The sequence below is a fragment of the Gavia stellata genome, chromosome 23 (genome assembly GCF_030936135.1).
Source record: "Gavia stellata isolate bGavSte3 chromosome 23, bGavSte3.hap2, whole genome shotgun sequence".
NCBI classification, from domain to species: domain Eukaryota; kingdom Metazoa; phylum Chordata; class Aves; order Gaviiformes; family Gaviidae; genus Gavia; species Gavia stellata.
This window is the reverse complement of record NC_082616.1, coordinates 10,854,731-10,872,065: the sequence shown is the minus strand read 5'-3', so window position 1 is coordinate 10,872,065 and position 17,335 is coordinate 10,854,731. Positions and strand designations below refer to the sequence as shown.

The 17,335-nt window shown below is 42.5% G+C and overlaps 1 protein-coding gene across 2 annotated transcripts in view; it reads left to right on the top strand.

The window, feature by feature from the left end:
- Positions 1-16,060, top strand: part of CCDC85A (coiled-coil domain containing 85A) — a 79,344-nt gene extending 63,284 nt beyond the window's left edge. The window contains exons 4-5 of one of the 2 annotated variants that reach the window (XM_009813271.2): positions 8,713-8,832; positions 15,966-16,060. In XM_009813271.2, coding sequence (XP_009811573.2) covers positions 8,713-8,832; positions 15,966-16,055 — 210 coding nt within the window. In that variant the 3' untranslated portion in view covers positions 16,056-16,060. The remainder of the gene's footprint in view (positions 1-8,712; positions 8,833-15,965) is intronic. The other variant, XM_059828522.1, reaches the window with a different exon arrangement.
- The last annotated feature ends 1,275 nt before the right edge of the window (positions 16,061-17,335 follow it).

Genomic DNA, 17,335 nt, shown 5'->3' with positions numbered 1-17,335 from the left:
TGAAGGCATTGGTCGGAAGAAGAAAAGTGCTTTTTATTGAACATAGTACTGTTATTTCAATGTAAAATCCAAGACAGCAGTGAAATGTAGTAAGAAGTAAAATCCACTGGCTCCGATTTATTCATTTGAATAAGCCAAGATTAGCTAGAAGATCTCAGCCCCAGGTTAACAGTTTCCTTTCTTAAGGCAGATTTTAAGCAAAGTGAGGTGGTTTTTTCCTCACCTGTAATACGGCAATTGGAAGGGCCTCTATAGCTCTTCTTTAGCTCTTGACTTGCTAGGTGGCCTTGAGCAATTTATGTAAGCTCTCTGTACCCTAATTTGTTGATCTGGAAAAGAAGGACAGCAAGAATAGTTAAATGTCTGTTCATTAACAAGTATTCAGTCTTCAATAGGAAAGACAAAGATTGATCTTCGGTGATAAAGAATATTATTTTCTTGTCAAGAACAGTGTTCAGGGCAAATGTTAGCAAACCTGCCTGAAAAACACTGTTGTGGTTTGTCTTGGGTCTGGAACGGCACTGGGGGATAAATTGTGCAGAATGTTCTTTGTGGGCAAAATCTTTAGAAGAGGCCATATGTTTTATTTGTGTGGGGTTTGAGGCGCTCAGGTGGAGACCCATGAAATGCGTTACCAGACCTTGCGAAAGACTGGAGCGCACCCACATTGTGGGTGTTGAGTTCACTGAAAATATCTTAGATGGGGTGCCAAAACCAGAAAATAGTGCTTGTGAAAATAGCACCTAAGCCCGTAGCTGTTGCAAAAGTAATTGTAACAAAATATGCTGATTGTGGGGTTTTGAAGGGGAAGAACTGGGTAAGCAAGCCTACAAACTGCTTTTTATTTTTAAATACACAGGTCAGGGTTGTCTTATGTTTGATTTTGTTGGCACAAGGATCTGTAGTATAGTTCTGAAAAATCTTTTAATATCTCTGGATACTTTATTTTAAGAAATAATGACTGACAAAGGTTCACGTTTCCTGCCATATCTTAACCTTTCCTTCTGAAGAAAGCCATTGCTTTGGGGAGAGGAAGGAAACATAGACACCAAGCTTATCCCGACTTTGCATTCGATTACCTCAGCGTTACATTTACATGATTTCGGTTTGAGGTTTTGTTGTTCCTGTGAGTAACACCCTGGACGTGCTATCAGCAGTGATCAGGCCCTGTCACGAAGACAAGGACACAGGATGGAAATGCCTAAGCTCCTGGCACTGGTTCGATTCCATTTAATGGGAGGAATGGGAGCTTGTTGGGCGTTAAGCCAAACCAAGTGCTTTTGACAAATCAGCTGAAAATATACAATGAGCTCCACAACTGATGAAGGCTTTTGGCACAGCTCTTACTCAGTTACAGTGTTGTGCCTTAAAATTTCACCGGGGCTTCAGTAAGAGAGTGCCTTTTGCTTTTTGCATAGCACCTCACTGGTGGCGTACTGGGGCACTGGGAGGGTTTGGGAGTTGCAGGACTGCGCTTAGCATGAGAGAGGTGACAAGTCACACTCGTGAGGATGACGTCTCTGCTAGGTCTTTACTGAAGAGTCCTTGCCTTGCTTTCTGAGGCTTTTTTCTCTCCTCCTGCCATGCTTTTCTTCTTTTTCCTCTCTGCTTTCAATATCCTTTCTTTCCCCCTTTTCTGCTTACGTGTCACTCATGAAAATGCACCGTCGCATTTGTTGACATCCTCTTCAGATAAATCACTCCTTTCCTCTATCACTTAGGTGTGGCTCTTCTCCAGTTCTTTTGCTTTGCTTGTCTCCCTCCATACGTATTAGTTTTCTTTTCAAAACCCCACAGATCTCTAATGTAAAGGTTTTATTAATATTTAGTGGCAAGAACATTTCCAGAGAAGATGGTTTTAAGTGCTGCCATTACTGTTCAAATGGAATCTGAGTTTTAGTTCACTCTGCGGTGCTGAAGGGCTTCTTTGTCAGGGGAAGAAATGCAATACCACCACTGAGTCAATATTTTAGTTTGATCAGGTGATAGAAAAGGTATAAAAATGCACATATTCACTTAAGCTTGTTAACGTCTCTTCCTGTGCTGCACAGTTGCTCTGGTGGCAGTTTATAGCGTAGTAGTGGGTTTAAGAGTTATGAGAAGCCGTAGATGGGTTGTACGTTTGCTGTGCTGGTGAGAGCTGTAATTAGCTGTTCTTTTTTTGCTGTTGTTGTTGTTCCTTTTTTCCTTCTCTCAGATATCATGTAACAAGATATGATCCAGACCCTTTCAGTTTCTGGCCACAAATAGGAATTTTGTGCAAGAAAGCAGGTACTTTCCAAGGTTTATGCTATGCAGCTGGATCTTCTGTTGAGAATGGCAAACTGTGCTGGCTGCGCCCGAGACAAGGGGTGTGCAGCTTGTGCTGGTGCTTCTCAAACGCTCATGTAGGTAAGGCTGCGTGACAGCAGTGCATAGAGGCAAAAGGATTTGAGCGAGAACTTTTCTGTTTTGCTGGATGGATTTCAGGTCAGAGTAGTTCCCCCGTGGGGCTAGGGCAGGAAGGCTCTCTGCAGCGTATGGGCTCTGGCAGTGCCGCTGTTTTCTGCTGCCTCAAAATGTACATGAAACTACAGCATCACTGTGGATCAAGTTTTGCTGCTAACATAGAAAAAAACAAAACCATGGTAGTATGGCCAGTGCTCTAGCCAGAACATAGTATTTGTGCATATTGTAATGAAGATACTCAGCCATAATTAAGAAAATATGTAGGGACCAAACAATGGATTCAAGCCCAGTTACAACTTCCTGGGCTGTGACAGATCTGTTATGTCAGTGAGTAACTTCAGATAACTGCAAACAGGAGCATCCTCCCAGACCTGCTGTGGTACGTAACTGTTGTCCGTGCCTTATGCTGGGGGAAGCAAGATCAGGATCTGGCATCCACATGTCAATTAACTGAAGATATCCCTGAATTTTCGTAGGAGTAGTATTTCAGGGCTGATAAGCTCAGCTGAAATGTTATGGAAATGTGGACATCTGTCATATAATGACAGTGCATGCATTTGCAAAAGATACACTTGGCAAGCACCCAATTTAAATTGCTTCAGTTTTCTTTTGTTTCATGGGAGGAAGGAGCAAGAGCCAGAGATGGAGAACTGTCAGACATTTCCCCCTTCTAATTCTTTCTTCTTGTAATTTAGCTTTTCCTTTTAATGAAGGGGAAAGGAAGTATTACCAAGGATGCTGCTTTCTGAGTGTACAAACTGCAAGGGTCAGTGGGGCTGGAGGCTGGATGCAGGGAGCTGAGCTCCCGGCTTCCACAGCGTGCAGCACCAAAGCCGTGAGGTGCAGGGCTGAACCAGAGCCCTTCTGCTCCCTCTCACGTGGGCTTTTCTGCCTCTGTTTCCTCATTCTTTCCTTTACGGATCTTTTGGTCCTTTTCCATCTTTTTGTTTTATCTCTTTCATTTCCACTGTTGCTTCAGGCACTTTTTTTGGTTTTTGCATCCTTGCTTGCCTTTTCCAGTCCCGGTATGTTTAAGTGTGAAACGGCAGGCATGACCCTCAGGCACACACTACTTTATTTTTAAGCACTTCCAACATTTTCCATTTCCCTCTTTCTTCCCCCTTCCGTTGGATTATCACATTTTATCTCAAACCATTTAACCCATTTCCAAATCTTTCAAAAACCTTTTTGCTGAGATCTGTGGTTTTTATTTTCCCTCTGCATGGCATGGTTTTAGTTATAAATCTCATTAGAAGATGGGAGCTGTTTCGTTAGGTCTTTTTTTTTGTAAAATCTGTGTCACTCACAGTCCAGTACTATTTGTTTCCTCCCTTCCATAGCGTGTAGAAGAATAGGGAATCCTTCAACCAAAATGTAATTAAAACCCATTGAACAAACCTATGTTACCTAATCATGTCATCAAATATTTGCTGAAAGTAAATCAACAGCATCCACCCACCCTGTTCTTTCATGTGCTCTCATCCTCAGTTTAATTTAATAGGTCATTAATGGAGCGAATTCAGTTTACAACAGCTGAGATTCTGATCAGAGTCTTTGTCTCAGGGCATCCTAAGTACAGCGGTTCCGTCTTGGCGGGCATGGGCGGTCCATATTGCAAGAGCTTACAGGCTAGATCTTACCAAGATACAAATTCAAGAAAAACCTGGTATACAAAAGGAGTTCCAGTTCAGAGAGAAGGACAGGTTTTGGCTGGGGTTTTTTCCAGAGTAATTTCTGAAAGCCTGGAGGTACTTTGTACTCAATGATTTTCTAGTAGAGTCCACTGAATTTTCCAGATTTTAAATAGTGGTGATCTTTATACATGTGGCCTCCAAGATTTGGAGGAGCTACAGCCCAGAGCCTTTTTCTCTTACAGGCTCATTAGCAGAAGAGGTTTATGAAGGGCCTGCTGAAAATTGTTTCTGGAGGTGTGTAGCCAGCAATGGTTTTGGCCACTCAGAAATCTGAGTGTGCTTCAAATATGCTATGAGGATAGGTGGATTTTGGCAGCAATATGCAGAAGTAGAGGTTTCTGCTGCGGTCTTTGAGAACAGGAATTATGGTGAACAACTGCAGCATTTTAAAATTGTGTATTTTAATTGACAGGAATGTTCCCTAAAAAAAGTGTTGCTGTTTTGTTTAGCGTGTTATTAATCCAGCAGAGCAACATACTGCAGTTTATTGCTTTCTGGTTTTCCTTTGTTGTGCCTGTTTGAAACAAGCTGACAAACACAGCCTGTATTTTCTTTGAGCTAACGGGGAAATTGAGGGCTGGGGAAATCAGAGAAAAAGCTTTGAAAATCAGGTAGTGATTGAACTGGTGTGGCAGTTACCCAGCAGGGAGGATATACTTCCCAGTAAACCGCTTGCCTCTGGGATAAAAGGCCGCTGGAGAACGAGGTCTTACGCATTTGCTGAGGTGGGTCTCCGATGGTAAGTGAACAGAGCAGTGCCCAGTGGACAGGAAAATCGTGTTCTCTCAGGAGCTTTGGTGAGGTGACTGCAAGTGTCCTTGGGGCAGAGATGGAATGTGTTTTTTTCCTCCTCGGTTATCCCTGCGTGCCGTGGGGAGGTTGCAAGTCAGGCACCAAGTGGCATGCTTCCTCCGGAGGGGCTGGCAGATAAACTGCCGCTGACTTGAGCTATAGAGTGCTTTGCACTACAGTAGTTTTCATTCATGACTGTGCTTATCAACAGTATGGATTGAAAAAATGATGTTTTCTACTGGCTCAAGTAGAAAGGCTCATGATTAGTTCTCTCCATCAAAGAGTATCCTGTTCTACACAGGGCTCTTTATTCTGACCGTGACCAGGGTATGGTGCAGGGTTTGCCTCTGGCACTATGGGAGAATGGCCTGAGTATCCTTAACATTTTGCAGTCAATGTAAGGGAGATGCTAAATTTCCATTCATCTCATTTTTTTGTTACGTGATATTATGGGGTTGAGTCAGATTTCCTGTGGTTTCTGTTCACTGGGGTCGCCTGTTGGCATTAGATATTTTGTAGATCTACTTGCAACAGAAAGTGGATCTGCACGTTTAGCGATTGCAGTTGCCTCTATTATCTTTGTGGCAAAACGTACAGGAGATACTATGAGGTTTTTGCCTGCTTCAGACAATGTGCTTTCTGCAGCTGTATAACCTGCACACAGTACACACGAGACTCAGAGGAGGCAACATGCAAACCATGCTTTAGCTTGAACACAAGGGCTGGATGGCCACAATAGGGAAGGTTAGCAGAGTAGGATGAGGAAAAAACCCAATTCTTTCTCAGACGTTGATATTGTGCAGCACTGTTTATTCAAAATGACTCAAGATATTTAAAGTCGATACAGATTTCAGCACTGTGGAGCCACAACTTCATCCCTTCTGTCTGATTTGGGTCCACTTCCACAACTTTGTTACTTAATGATAAATGAAAAGATCTATCCAAAACATGTGAACACATGGCATGCCTACTCTGAGTGGCTGAATGCAAGTGTTGTGTGTGGAGCTAGAGAAGAGGTGGAAGGGAACAGGATTTCTCTTCCCGCCCTCAAGGTCCTGCTCAGGATCCAGGTGTAGTCTGGGTTGGGCAGGGGCAGAGAAGGATCTCGGCACAAGGAAACTCAGGTCAAGTTTTGGTGGAAGGATAAACATTGCCATGCTCCCCACTGGCAAGCAGCAGCTGTGATGGTAGGTCTGAAAAGCACGCTTTTCTAGTCTCCTAAGGCACCGTGTTTTCAGACACCACCACTTTGGCAAAGTGCCTTTTCCTCTTGTTTTGCTTCGCTGCCTCAGAAACTTGTAATGCAGTCAGTAGTGCTGAAGTGTCTTCAGGCTCACAGGACTCGCTGAGGAACCAGAGACCCATGTTCAGGCTGGTCCCATCCCCATCATCTGCTGGAATAAGCTTCCTCCAAAGAAGGCAGAAGCTGTACTGCCTCCGTGGAGTGGCCTCACCTGAGATGAGAAGTCCCTGAGCTGGTGGATGGGGCTTCAGGGCTGCAAAACCTACCTTACCTTTTAAGAAAAGCTTATGTCTCTTCTCAAGGACGGAGGGAGAAGGATGTCCACAGGGGAAATACTAATTTTCAATCTCCTACCAACATGTGTTGAGAATGCTGTCTGCTTAAAGCAGTGTGTTCACAACAAGTTTCTCATTCTCATGAAGGGAGACAGAAATGTGCTGCATATGGCACAGAAGAGGCTGTGGAGGACAGCTGCCTGGAGGAAGGCCTGAACTCTGACAGCAGCACAGTTCGCAGGACTTTGGATTTTCTCTCATTCAGGAGGCTTTAGATGTACAATCTGTACTAATTTTCCCAACCTTTTAATAGCAATATTTATATTCTACCATTCAAAACTGACCAAAATCTTTGTTGGCCCTGGAGTCAGAAAAGAAACAGAATACTTTGACTTATAAAAAACCCAAAGCTGACTGAGGGAATTCATCCTAAACCGGAATTGCTCCAATCTGCTTTATTACCCCTTTTCCTTCCTCCCTCATTTCCTTTCCCAAAGTATAGCGTAAGTCTGCCCAGTCACTAACAGATCTATAAATCCTTCCCAAAGAAAAACAAGTCCTAAACCTCCCTCCATACATCACAGCCAACTGATAATAGTCATTGCTGCGGAGAATTATAGGATGATACACTGCACGTTCCCCGAAGTGTGTGCTGGTATTGTCAGCCTAGTTATGAGACCCATTAGTGCCCACTATTGCGGTTTACACTGCGCCCATTGCTTGGCAGGAGGGTGGCACTGGAAGACGAGTTCGTGTACCAAATGGGGTTTCATATTCAGACTCAAGGTACCTTTTCCACGGGCTTAGCATATGTGGCTGAGGGATTTTTTGAGTTTATGAGGTTCAGTCCTGCAGGCGATTGCTGGGATTGAGTCTAACATGTCCAGTAGTTGCAAGGGTTCTCTCTGCGATGCGCCCCTTTGGCGCTGCTCCGAGCCATGCAGCGTTGGTTACAAAGGCCTGGGCGTATCCTGACAAAGCCATGCACAGCATATAACCTTGCTTTGGACTCGGGTACTTTTAGATTCAACGTTTTCAGGCAGACTGGATCTGTGGGGTTCAGCCTCATGTCATCTCTCTGTGCCCTTTTCCTCCCACACCCACCTTCATCTTTCCTATTGTTTAGATTATAGACACCCCCAAAAAGACTGCAATGTGCTATGTGCTTGCTCAGCGGGGCAAATTAGTGCACATGGGGGCACTGATTCCTATCAGAGGCTCTTTACACTGTCATTATTTTTCCTTCAGAAACGCATTTCCCACACATTCCAGCAGGAATTACTGCTACATTATTTCTTAATGTTTCCTACAGTGTTTCTTACTCTGTAAGAAAGGAACTTTTCATCTCTCAATCTTTGAAATGTTTTTCTTCTTTATATTTATCATTTTTTTTAAAAAAAAAATTCTGCATGAAGAATGACAGTGACAAGCAGGTCAGGTTGAAAGCACCTCAGAAGCATCTACTTGGGCCGTCTCTGTCACTGCAGCTATCACACTGCTGTCCATGAATGCAGCAGGGGTATTTTTAGCACTCCTCCAAAGCAGGCCGCTTGCTCAGGTTACCTCGGCACTGCAGTCACTCCAGGAGATGCTTTACGTCCTGCAAAGTTTGAGGTGACTGAGCTGTAAGAGTTTAGGTAGCTTGCATTAGTTTGGCAGTGTCCTGAAGAACCCTTCCAGGTGTGCACTGGGAGGAAAAAACCCATTAGGTTGTCACTGTTGGGTATAAATTGACATCTCGCAGGCAAGCAGGGGGACATGCCCTTGCACCGGAGCAGCCAGAGGCAGGGAAGGAGTGAGCTGGCAGCCCGGAGCTCCTGGCTCCTTCCCTGGTCAGCAGCGGCTGAGCTTGTGTTGCAAACCTTGCAGCAACGTTTAAAAATGTGAGTTTTGTTGAAGGAACAACCTCCAGAATTATTGGGATAAAATTACATGTTCTCAAAACCTTCCTCTGGAGTTGAAATCATCTCTGTGAACCTCGCAGCACTTTTGTGAGGCAACATACATACATAAGAAATTTTATTACTAGGTCCTGATTTTCCAGATAGACACCCTTGAGGGCCAGAGTGTTCAGGTGACACTCAGCAGTAGCACTTGAGCTACCTCACGTGGTCTTGGTTACTGTGGCACAGAAAGAGGGGGACTTTGGAGTGAAACATGCCTTCAGTGCTTCTCAGCCTTTAAAAAAAAAAAATTTACATGTGTTTTAATTAGTTACCAACCCTTTTCTTTATTAAATAGTTTTTAATTTTTTGTGAAGGATCCCATTAGGATGCCAGGAGGGGCGGAGGGGAGTTACTGCTCTGCCAACGAGCCAGCTAGCGTCAGTGGACATGGCTCAGCCTCTCAGCAGTCTGACTCAGTGGTAAATGCTCTGAAGGTAACGCTCCTCCGGTACAGTCCATGCAAAACGTCATGTCTGTTACTCAACACGTGTCGTATTGTCCTGGCAACATTCCTGTGGACACCACTGGGATGTTACTGTCATGAGCGGGATTGTTTTTCTGTTTGTCACTCATTGCATCTGTGGACTGTGTGTTTCTCGGGGCAGGGATCCGGCCCTTACAATGGGGGTGAGGCCAGCTGCTCTCCAAATTACTTACACTTGTACAGTTTTTCTTTGAAGCTGAAAGTGGTGTTTTTCTGAATAAGGAAGTCTTTCTACTTCATCTAGGATGCATATTTGTTCTCCAGTGGAATATAATGGATTCCTGTAACCCATGCAGAGAGAAATACTTTAATTCAAAGATAAAGCCAATGCGCATGGTATGTTCATGATAAAAATAGCAGAACTTTGGGCTGAAGACCATGCATCATGATCCCAAGGTCAGTGTTGAAACTTCTGTGAAAGCAGATGTGATTTACTTTGAAGTCAGGGTTGAATTGCAAAGACCTGTGTTGCATTGATAAACAGCAACTGACACAAGCATCAGAGGGGCAAATTTGCAAGTTCTTACCTATGTCAACAGTGAAGCTGTTACAATTAATGAAACTTAGAAAGCTCTTACAAGATGCAATGGTTTCTCAGGTGGTCTGAATCAACAACTGTCTGAGTTCGCTATCCCACTGCAGCATGGGCATCAGCTGTGTCTGTGCTCTTCTGGAGAGGATTAAAAACTGGTAATGAGCTGAGCAGAGAGCATGGACTTTGTATTCCTGTCTCCTAACACTGGCTCTGACATGATTGTTTCCTGGTCATCTTCTCTCCTATACTTCACTCATTAGCTAAACTGCTTTAATATTCATTTGGTTAAGTTGCTGTTATTCCCCACCAGTTGCAGGGACATACTGGTTACTTAGAGGGGATAGGTTTGCACTCCTTCAGGGGAGAACTGGAAGGGACTTTTGTAGACATTTGCTTTGTTTTTGAGCTTCGTGGAGATGCATGGTAAGAGCTCAGTAGGGCTGTTGACTTGCCTGGACATCTGAGTTTATGCGCAGGGTGATTATCTTCCACACGGGTGGGTGACATTGACTTCTCCTCCATGAAGTCTGAGGAAATAGGTTCATGCAAGTGAACTGTGCACAAATCACAGCAATCGGATCCCTTCCTGTAATGTAAAACCCAGGCGCAGGGCTTCACCACGGCCACCTTGCCTGTTTTTCTGGCTTCTGAATGGGGGAAGCAGCAGCAGAGTGCTTGAGCCCCTCTCCACGCACACACAATTGCAGGTCCCCTCTCTAACGGCCACCCCTGACCACGTCCCCATCGGCAGCACTCTGCTGGCAAACGCACTGGTCTCGCCCTCGACCAGGAGCGGTACAATGAGCCACCATTCCCCACTGCTGAGGAGTGCCTGGTTCAGCAGTGCTCAAGGTTCCTGTGTGCATCTTCCATAGATTTCACCTGCTGTTGCCTAGAAAATAAAGCTAGGCCAAGTAATTTTGTCAAGAGATCATGCATAATTATCAAAAAAAGCCTTTTGTAGTTCTCTTAAAATACCCATTGGCAAAGACGCTCCCCTGAATGGAACATTTAACAACATGCTTTTGACAGCCTGTAAATAGCTGGTTGGTGTAAGCGAAATATTTGAACGATGGCTGATACCTTGGTTGCTGAAATGGATTGATAAGAAATAAGCAGAATTTAGTTCAATATGATGTGAAAGCTCAGCTGTTAGTTTGCTAGGAGGTATTGCAGCAGGCAGAAATAGATATAAATGATACTGTTGTTTTCGAAATGGAAAGTGAGCTGTCAGCTAAACAGACTGCCCAACCTTCCCCAGCCAGCGAGGAGACCCTGCCGTTTCCCAGAATGAAGCGTATGGGTTTGATCCTGCCTTTCTGGGGAATGCAGAGCTCCCCCTTGCATCGCTTAGCAGAATCAGATGCAGGAGGAGGAACAAGCCAAAGTAAGGAGCCTGCTTTTCTTTACAAATTTGGCAATTTGGAATTCCTGCAAAAAAGAAATAGTCTTTGTTACAAAACCTTATTGTTAGTGCAATCCCCTTCTGCACAACAAGAAATCTAAAGAGCAGGAATATATTTTAAAGGGACAGATCCATGAGAAAACAGGGGGCTCATTGCTAAAAATAGTGCTGTTTTTTTCCTGAGTGATGAGGAGACTTTAAAAAAAAATAAAATTGACTGTGAATCTCCCACTGGTGGAGACAGTGGTGAAAGAGAGAAGAGCTCTGCCATGCAGCTGTTCTGATAAAGGCGCTTCCATGACCTGATCTGTCATGTAGGGTGGTTGAAAGAAGAAACCGCCATGTATGTGTCCGCATGCCGTGGCCTTGGCAATCTTCCCCACCCTGCCAGTGGTTATGGGACCATTCCCTATGTGCAGGTGGTATCACTAGGGATATATCAGTAGTTATTTCATATGGCAGGATGCCTTTGTTTCCTTTTGCAACTGTGTGTGACCAAACTGCATGCATGTGCATGGAGGTGTGCATATTCCACATAGGTTTGCTTTGCTGACCAGGGTTTATATTTACGGAATGATGATCGTTATCTAGTTTGACTGCCTGAATAACCAAGGGCCCAGGCTTACCTGAGGAACTTGCATTGGGTTTTCCTACCCTGAGTTCAGTGTCACCTGCTGGAAACTCCACTATGCCATCTACAAATTAAGTTGAGGTATGCTTTAATCGAAGACAAGGTCTGAGGCTCAGTATAGGAGTTGCTGCAGAAACATAAGTGTTCTGTGGTACCCAGGAGGTCAGGCAAGAAGATTTAATGATCCCTCCTACCCTGAAATCCAGAGCACTGTAATCAGTCTAATTATCTTTAAATGTAATTGGTCAGTTATATATGTATGCCCATACTCAGGAAGGACCCATGAAAGCTTAAATACACTACTGCTCTTATTTGTGGCTGCAAAACAAATTCATAAAAGAAAATTACTCTTTTCTTTGTTTGGTGTTTTTTTTAAACTTACCCTTGTCTTGGAAGCTCAGGAGAATAGAAATCAGCAAGCTGTTAAAGACTCTTAGACTCTTACCACTACCTTAGTGAGACAGAAAAAGCTGTGGCTGGAGAAATGTAAATCTAAGGTGTTTAATTTTATATTCCATATTGAGCCTGGAAACACCTGAAGATGCAAAGTATTTTTTGTTGAAATGCTGACAATATGCCCTTGAAGATTTTATATGGAAATTAAGTCAATTACTGTTTCCGTAATGCAATTACTGTTTTATTAGGAACACTACAATTTTAACATGTTGGTTAGTATTGATCAGAAAAATCTGTGTGATAATATATCTGGGATAAAGTGCTGTATGACTCAGCTCACCTGAATTGATCCTTCATAAGAACAAAATTTGGCAAGTACGAAGTAGTCTGGGAGCCTCAGTTTCCCCCTCCTTACAATGACACCTACATATTTTCCTGCCTACAGTATGCCGTTGCTATTTATGGATTAAAAAAGCAGTTTCTAACTAATATATATTTAGTAGTAATTCATAAAAGTTCTCATGATGTAAGTAATGCCACTTCTAAAATGCTAATATACTAAATTTGACATTATTAATTCATTTTTATAAATCCCAAATATATACTTGTATTCTGCTTTGTCTCTTTGTTCCCCAGCCATTCAAAGCTCTGCTGCAGGCATTGAAATGCTATCTTTTCTTCTGACTTTTATAATCTGTGTCTGATTTGACTATTGATATATTATTATACTTTCTTAATAGTTGGTTATTTCCCTTCTGGTTTTACTTTTTCTTATATTCATCTAGTCCATATGAAAAGTACAGTGGATTTGTGATAAACTAATTACAATGTTTCTTTTCTTTTGCATTCTCATTGCAGTTCCTTCCAGTTTGTAGCTCGCTGTTTTGCTCCAGCTTTATGCACTGTGGGTGTTTTACATGAAACATTTGCCATGGCATCGTTTTGCCTGTGAAAACACTGGAATGATGACAAGTTTCATTGTGGGCTCTATAATTTTGGTGCATAGTCTTAATTGGTACCAAAGTGCAATTTGGATGTATAATTCATGTTGTAGGAACTTTATGGTGTTATATGATCATGTTGATATTTTATTAAGAGAATGGATGTGGTAATTCTCTCCTCAGGATATGGTATTGGTACCATCTCATCAACAACATATTTGGGAATGCTTTTGCTTTGTATTTTTATACTTGCATTGTCTTAGGAGAACATAGCAGTATGTAGCAGCAGGTTTAGAGGTAGTTTATCATGTATTAGTGAGCATGGAGGTAATTTCAAAGTACAGGAATGTTTGGATTAAGTCTGGAGGGGTGTTCTTCATGATTTTCCTCAGGCTACCGGTAAGCTTTGTTCACAGGGCTGCAGCACGCTCACTTGGGCTGGCAGCCTGGGAGCCACAGGGAAGATGGGGTACGCCACGTGGGATCGGTGGGGTAGCTGGGCAAGAGGGGTCGGGGAGCCCAGAGATCTCCACGAGTATTTTGTGCTGCACATGAGGTACGACAGGCCCCGAATGCTACTGCAGCCGGCAGGTGACGTAGCTGCTCTCGTCTGCAGTTAGGGTGCGGGTTTCTGCCTGGCTTCCAGGGAGAAGTTTTCTCCGTCCTTTCTCTCCTGTGTGTTGGAAGTGAGCTAGAAATGAATTGCCATGACTTCATCGTGAACCTCGTAGCTGCCCTTTATTCAGTCAGGGTTTCTGCTGAAATTTTGAGTGAAGTTCTTGGTACTGGGCTTTTTACTGTCATAACTATTTAAACCACATTCAGGAATGCTTAAGTATTACATTTTCTTTCGAGTGCTTGTAAATGCAAAGTAATTCCATTAGTGCTGCTTGTGACAAGTCAGCGTTGAACTAGTGGACTGAGAAGAAAACAACCCTATATGCAAATCCAAAATGCACATACAAGGCAGAGGGCCAAACAAGTACATATTGCTGCCTTCTGTGCACGTACAGCTATCATGACTGTGCAAAGAACTGTACATATGCCAGCACAAAAGGAGAGTTTGGTGATAAATCTGCAGAAATTTAGCATGTATCATTCCATGTTTCTGAAAAGGAGGCAAATAAAATTACTGTGATATCTTCGAGACCTGGATATCTGTTGCACTGTGTGTGCAAGCAAAAGTGATTGCTGATAAAGATTTCTCCATTTCTCGCCCATAAAAATGGCACGAGTATTATGTTTGACCCCACCTTATCAATTCTGCTTAGAATGTTGGCTTTCCAGGGCTGTCTTGTATGCGTTTGTCCCTTCCTAGCAAACAGGGGTCATTTGTTCAGCTGAAAATAAAGGACTTCGGGAAGTGTCACCTTTTAGTTTATTATTGTGTCAGCATTAGCTGCTTGGTAAATATTGTCTAATGTTTATTGACCAGAAAAATTGTTGAAATTGTAGGTACAATGTGCCTTCTCACAAAAGCTATCCAAGAGGTCTTACTTCTGGATAATATGAAGTTAGGAACATCAGCAACCAAACGTGGGAAAGAAAAGCCTGTCTCATCAAATCCAGCCCTCCGCCATTTTCGATGGCTCAGCCATAGACAGCTGATTTAGGTGGTTTCACTGAAAACCCATTTTTCATGCTTTCACCATGGCACAGTGTTTCACAATACAACAAACATAGCTAAAACACATGCGTATTTTTATGATGATAACATGATTCCACCCCCTTTCCTTCTGATTTCAGGCTGCAAGATTCTGGTCATATGGAAAGTTTGCAGGGTTTTGGGTTATGCCCACCCATTAGTATTAACAACCGTTCCCTTTAAAGGACTTTAATTTGTTTGGCCCTGTGTGGTAAGACTGTAGTCTTACTGCTTCCAGTCTTGGAGTGTTTCTGTTTTTCATGCTTATACGCAGGTTTTCTTCAGCAAAAGCTCGGAGGAACTGGATTATTTTCCCATCTCTTGCACAGAATAACAGCAGGACCTTGGGGTTGTTCTGCCTTTGCGCATCAGCTGTAGGAGCCGGGGCTGGTGGTGTCTTCTCAGGGTGTTAGCTTCCCGGGATCCAGCTGCTTTGTGTTTATTCAGTTCCAGCTAATGCCATCTCTGTTCACTCCTGGGCTTTAGGCACTGTTAAAATACAAATAATGACATAAAATGACAATGGAAAACAGTTTTTGCCTTTCTTGACAGTCATATTGCTATCGCTCCAGAGGTTAACGAATGGTTTGGTAGCAGTTATACTTTAGTTGGTTGCTAGTTGATTATTATTAAACAGAAATAATCTTAAACTGCAATACACAGTATGGTGGTAATCACCGCTCTTGTTTCTGGTGGCCCCTGGAAGAGATGCCTGGTGATATGACACAAGATACAGATTGTCCTGCTTATAATCAGTCAATCTTTTTATAATTCATTATAAAATACTTTCCTAAATTTTTTTTGGCATAACTTCTCTGCATTTTTAATTCCATAATTTTAACATGTATGTTATGCAATCATGAATGGGAGTAGATGTGAGTATGAGGAAGGAAACCTTTATAACCTACAGTCCACACTAAGAAAAAAAATTGCTAATTTTACTGAACTGTAGATTTTGCTCTGGTTTAACAAAACACACAAGCATGTATAGAGCAGTGACTACATGCACAATTCCTCTGATCTCGAGGAAGAACAAATGAAATAAAACGAACACTTTTAAAGCCTTGCTTGGTTTTCAGAGAACAAGTAAATTCTTTGAAAAAGGGGAGAACTGCTCTGTGCTTTTTAAACTAGAAATGTTTACACTCCTCTGGACTGAGCTCAGTGCTTCTGAATTGCTTTCTGCAAGAGATGTGGTTTGGGAAATAGTTGAACAAAGTTTCGGTTGAGGCCTGTAAATGTCCTCAGTCTTGTATCTGAAGCACAAAATATCCTGGTGATGCACGTGCTAGTTCATTTGTCTCTGTTTTTAATCATTTTTACCTAGAAGCATGTGCTTTCTGTGTTCAAAAGGAATGTTGTATCCCTTGAGAAATATTCTCTTCTCCTGTTGTGCGTCCCTCCCCTTTGTCCTTACCTGTGCTGCATGGTCTGCTTAATGAACGTGTGGCGTTTCCAGATGCATGTCTATATGTACGCCAGTACATCTTAACCAGTGATAATGAGATCTCTTTCCACCCCTCCCTTTAGGTTGTGTGGAGGAAACTTGGAGATGCTGCAGGGTCGTGCCCTGGAATTAGACAACATTTGTCAGGAAATCAGTATAAAGGACCTATGTAAAAGGCCCCGAGCAAGTCCTCTCTCTGAAGAGGAAGAGTTTGAACTGCTGATGAGAGAGAAAGAACCGACTGTGTCCACAGCGACTTCCCACCTGACGATGGGGTGTACGTGTGCACCACAAAAGACTTCGCTGGAAACTAGTAGAGATTCTGCACAGAGGTCTTTCAGAGGAGCCGTGTTGTCAGTGTCCCCCAAATACTGCTGTTTCAGTATACTGGCTAGTGAAACGCTGCTGCCGCATCATCACTTCAATACACCACATTTAGAATCACTGAGGTATTTCCATCCTAACTAAAAAATAATTGGGATTCTGCAGGAGTTACGCGAAATAAGTTCGATTTTGGTTAGTTACAGTGAATCTCTAGTAAGTCTGAACGACTTTTCTACTGGATTTAACAGAGGTTTTTCACCAGACTGGAGAGACATTGATAAACTGTGCCTTTGGTCTCCACAGTTTTGAGAGAGTCACTTCTTAGTAACTCACACTTCAGTCTGTAAAATATTGGTAATGGTGCTTAGGCAATTTCCGGATTATTTTTTTGCTTTGGTAGAATACCTGCCTTTGGAGGTGCTAAAAGACCATGAAGTCTCCTAACCAGCCAGTAGTGTAGCATAACTACAGTACTTGTAGTGAAACACAATTTCTTTCTAAATGAAAGTAAAGATAGCTTTCTTTTCGATTCACTTTGATGCACATCTTCTGAAGAGGTGTATGATGTTCACAGCCCTTTAATGAACAGAATACTTAGGTATCACTATTACAGGTCTCAAATCAGAATTTCCATCAGTTTTTTTCGGAAAGTATTTTCCAGTTGTCAGGATGCTAATTTCTACTGTTTAATTTAAAGACATTCTGGCTTATTTAACAAGAGTCTATAAGGATCTAAAAGATTGCACTGCATTATAAAAAAGCTTTTCTTGCCACTGTAGCATTCTTTCAAAGAACAAGGTTTTATTATACTCAGAGCATGTCTTTCATTATTATGAGGCAGAAAGCTCTTGTTCAGATTGCCTGAGATGTGACCAGACGGCGCCCTAGATGTGCTTAGTTTATTTTTATCTATGTGTATGATACTAGTGGTGTGTATTGAATTGCAATGATAGGTATTTTGTGTATATCTAAAAGCAATGATAGTTTCTTGTATGAATGTGCAACAGGCTTGTGACTGAATGCTGTTGCTTAACTTTTTACCATAGCTGAATGTTAAAAAGACTAATAAAAGTTTAAAAAAAAAATAGGAATGCAACAATTCCTGGGTTTCTGGTTTGTTCTTGGTTAT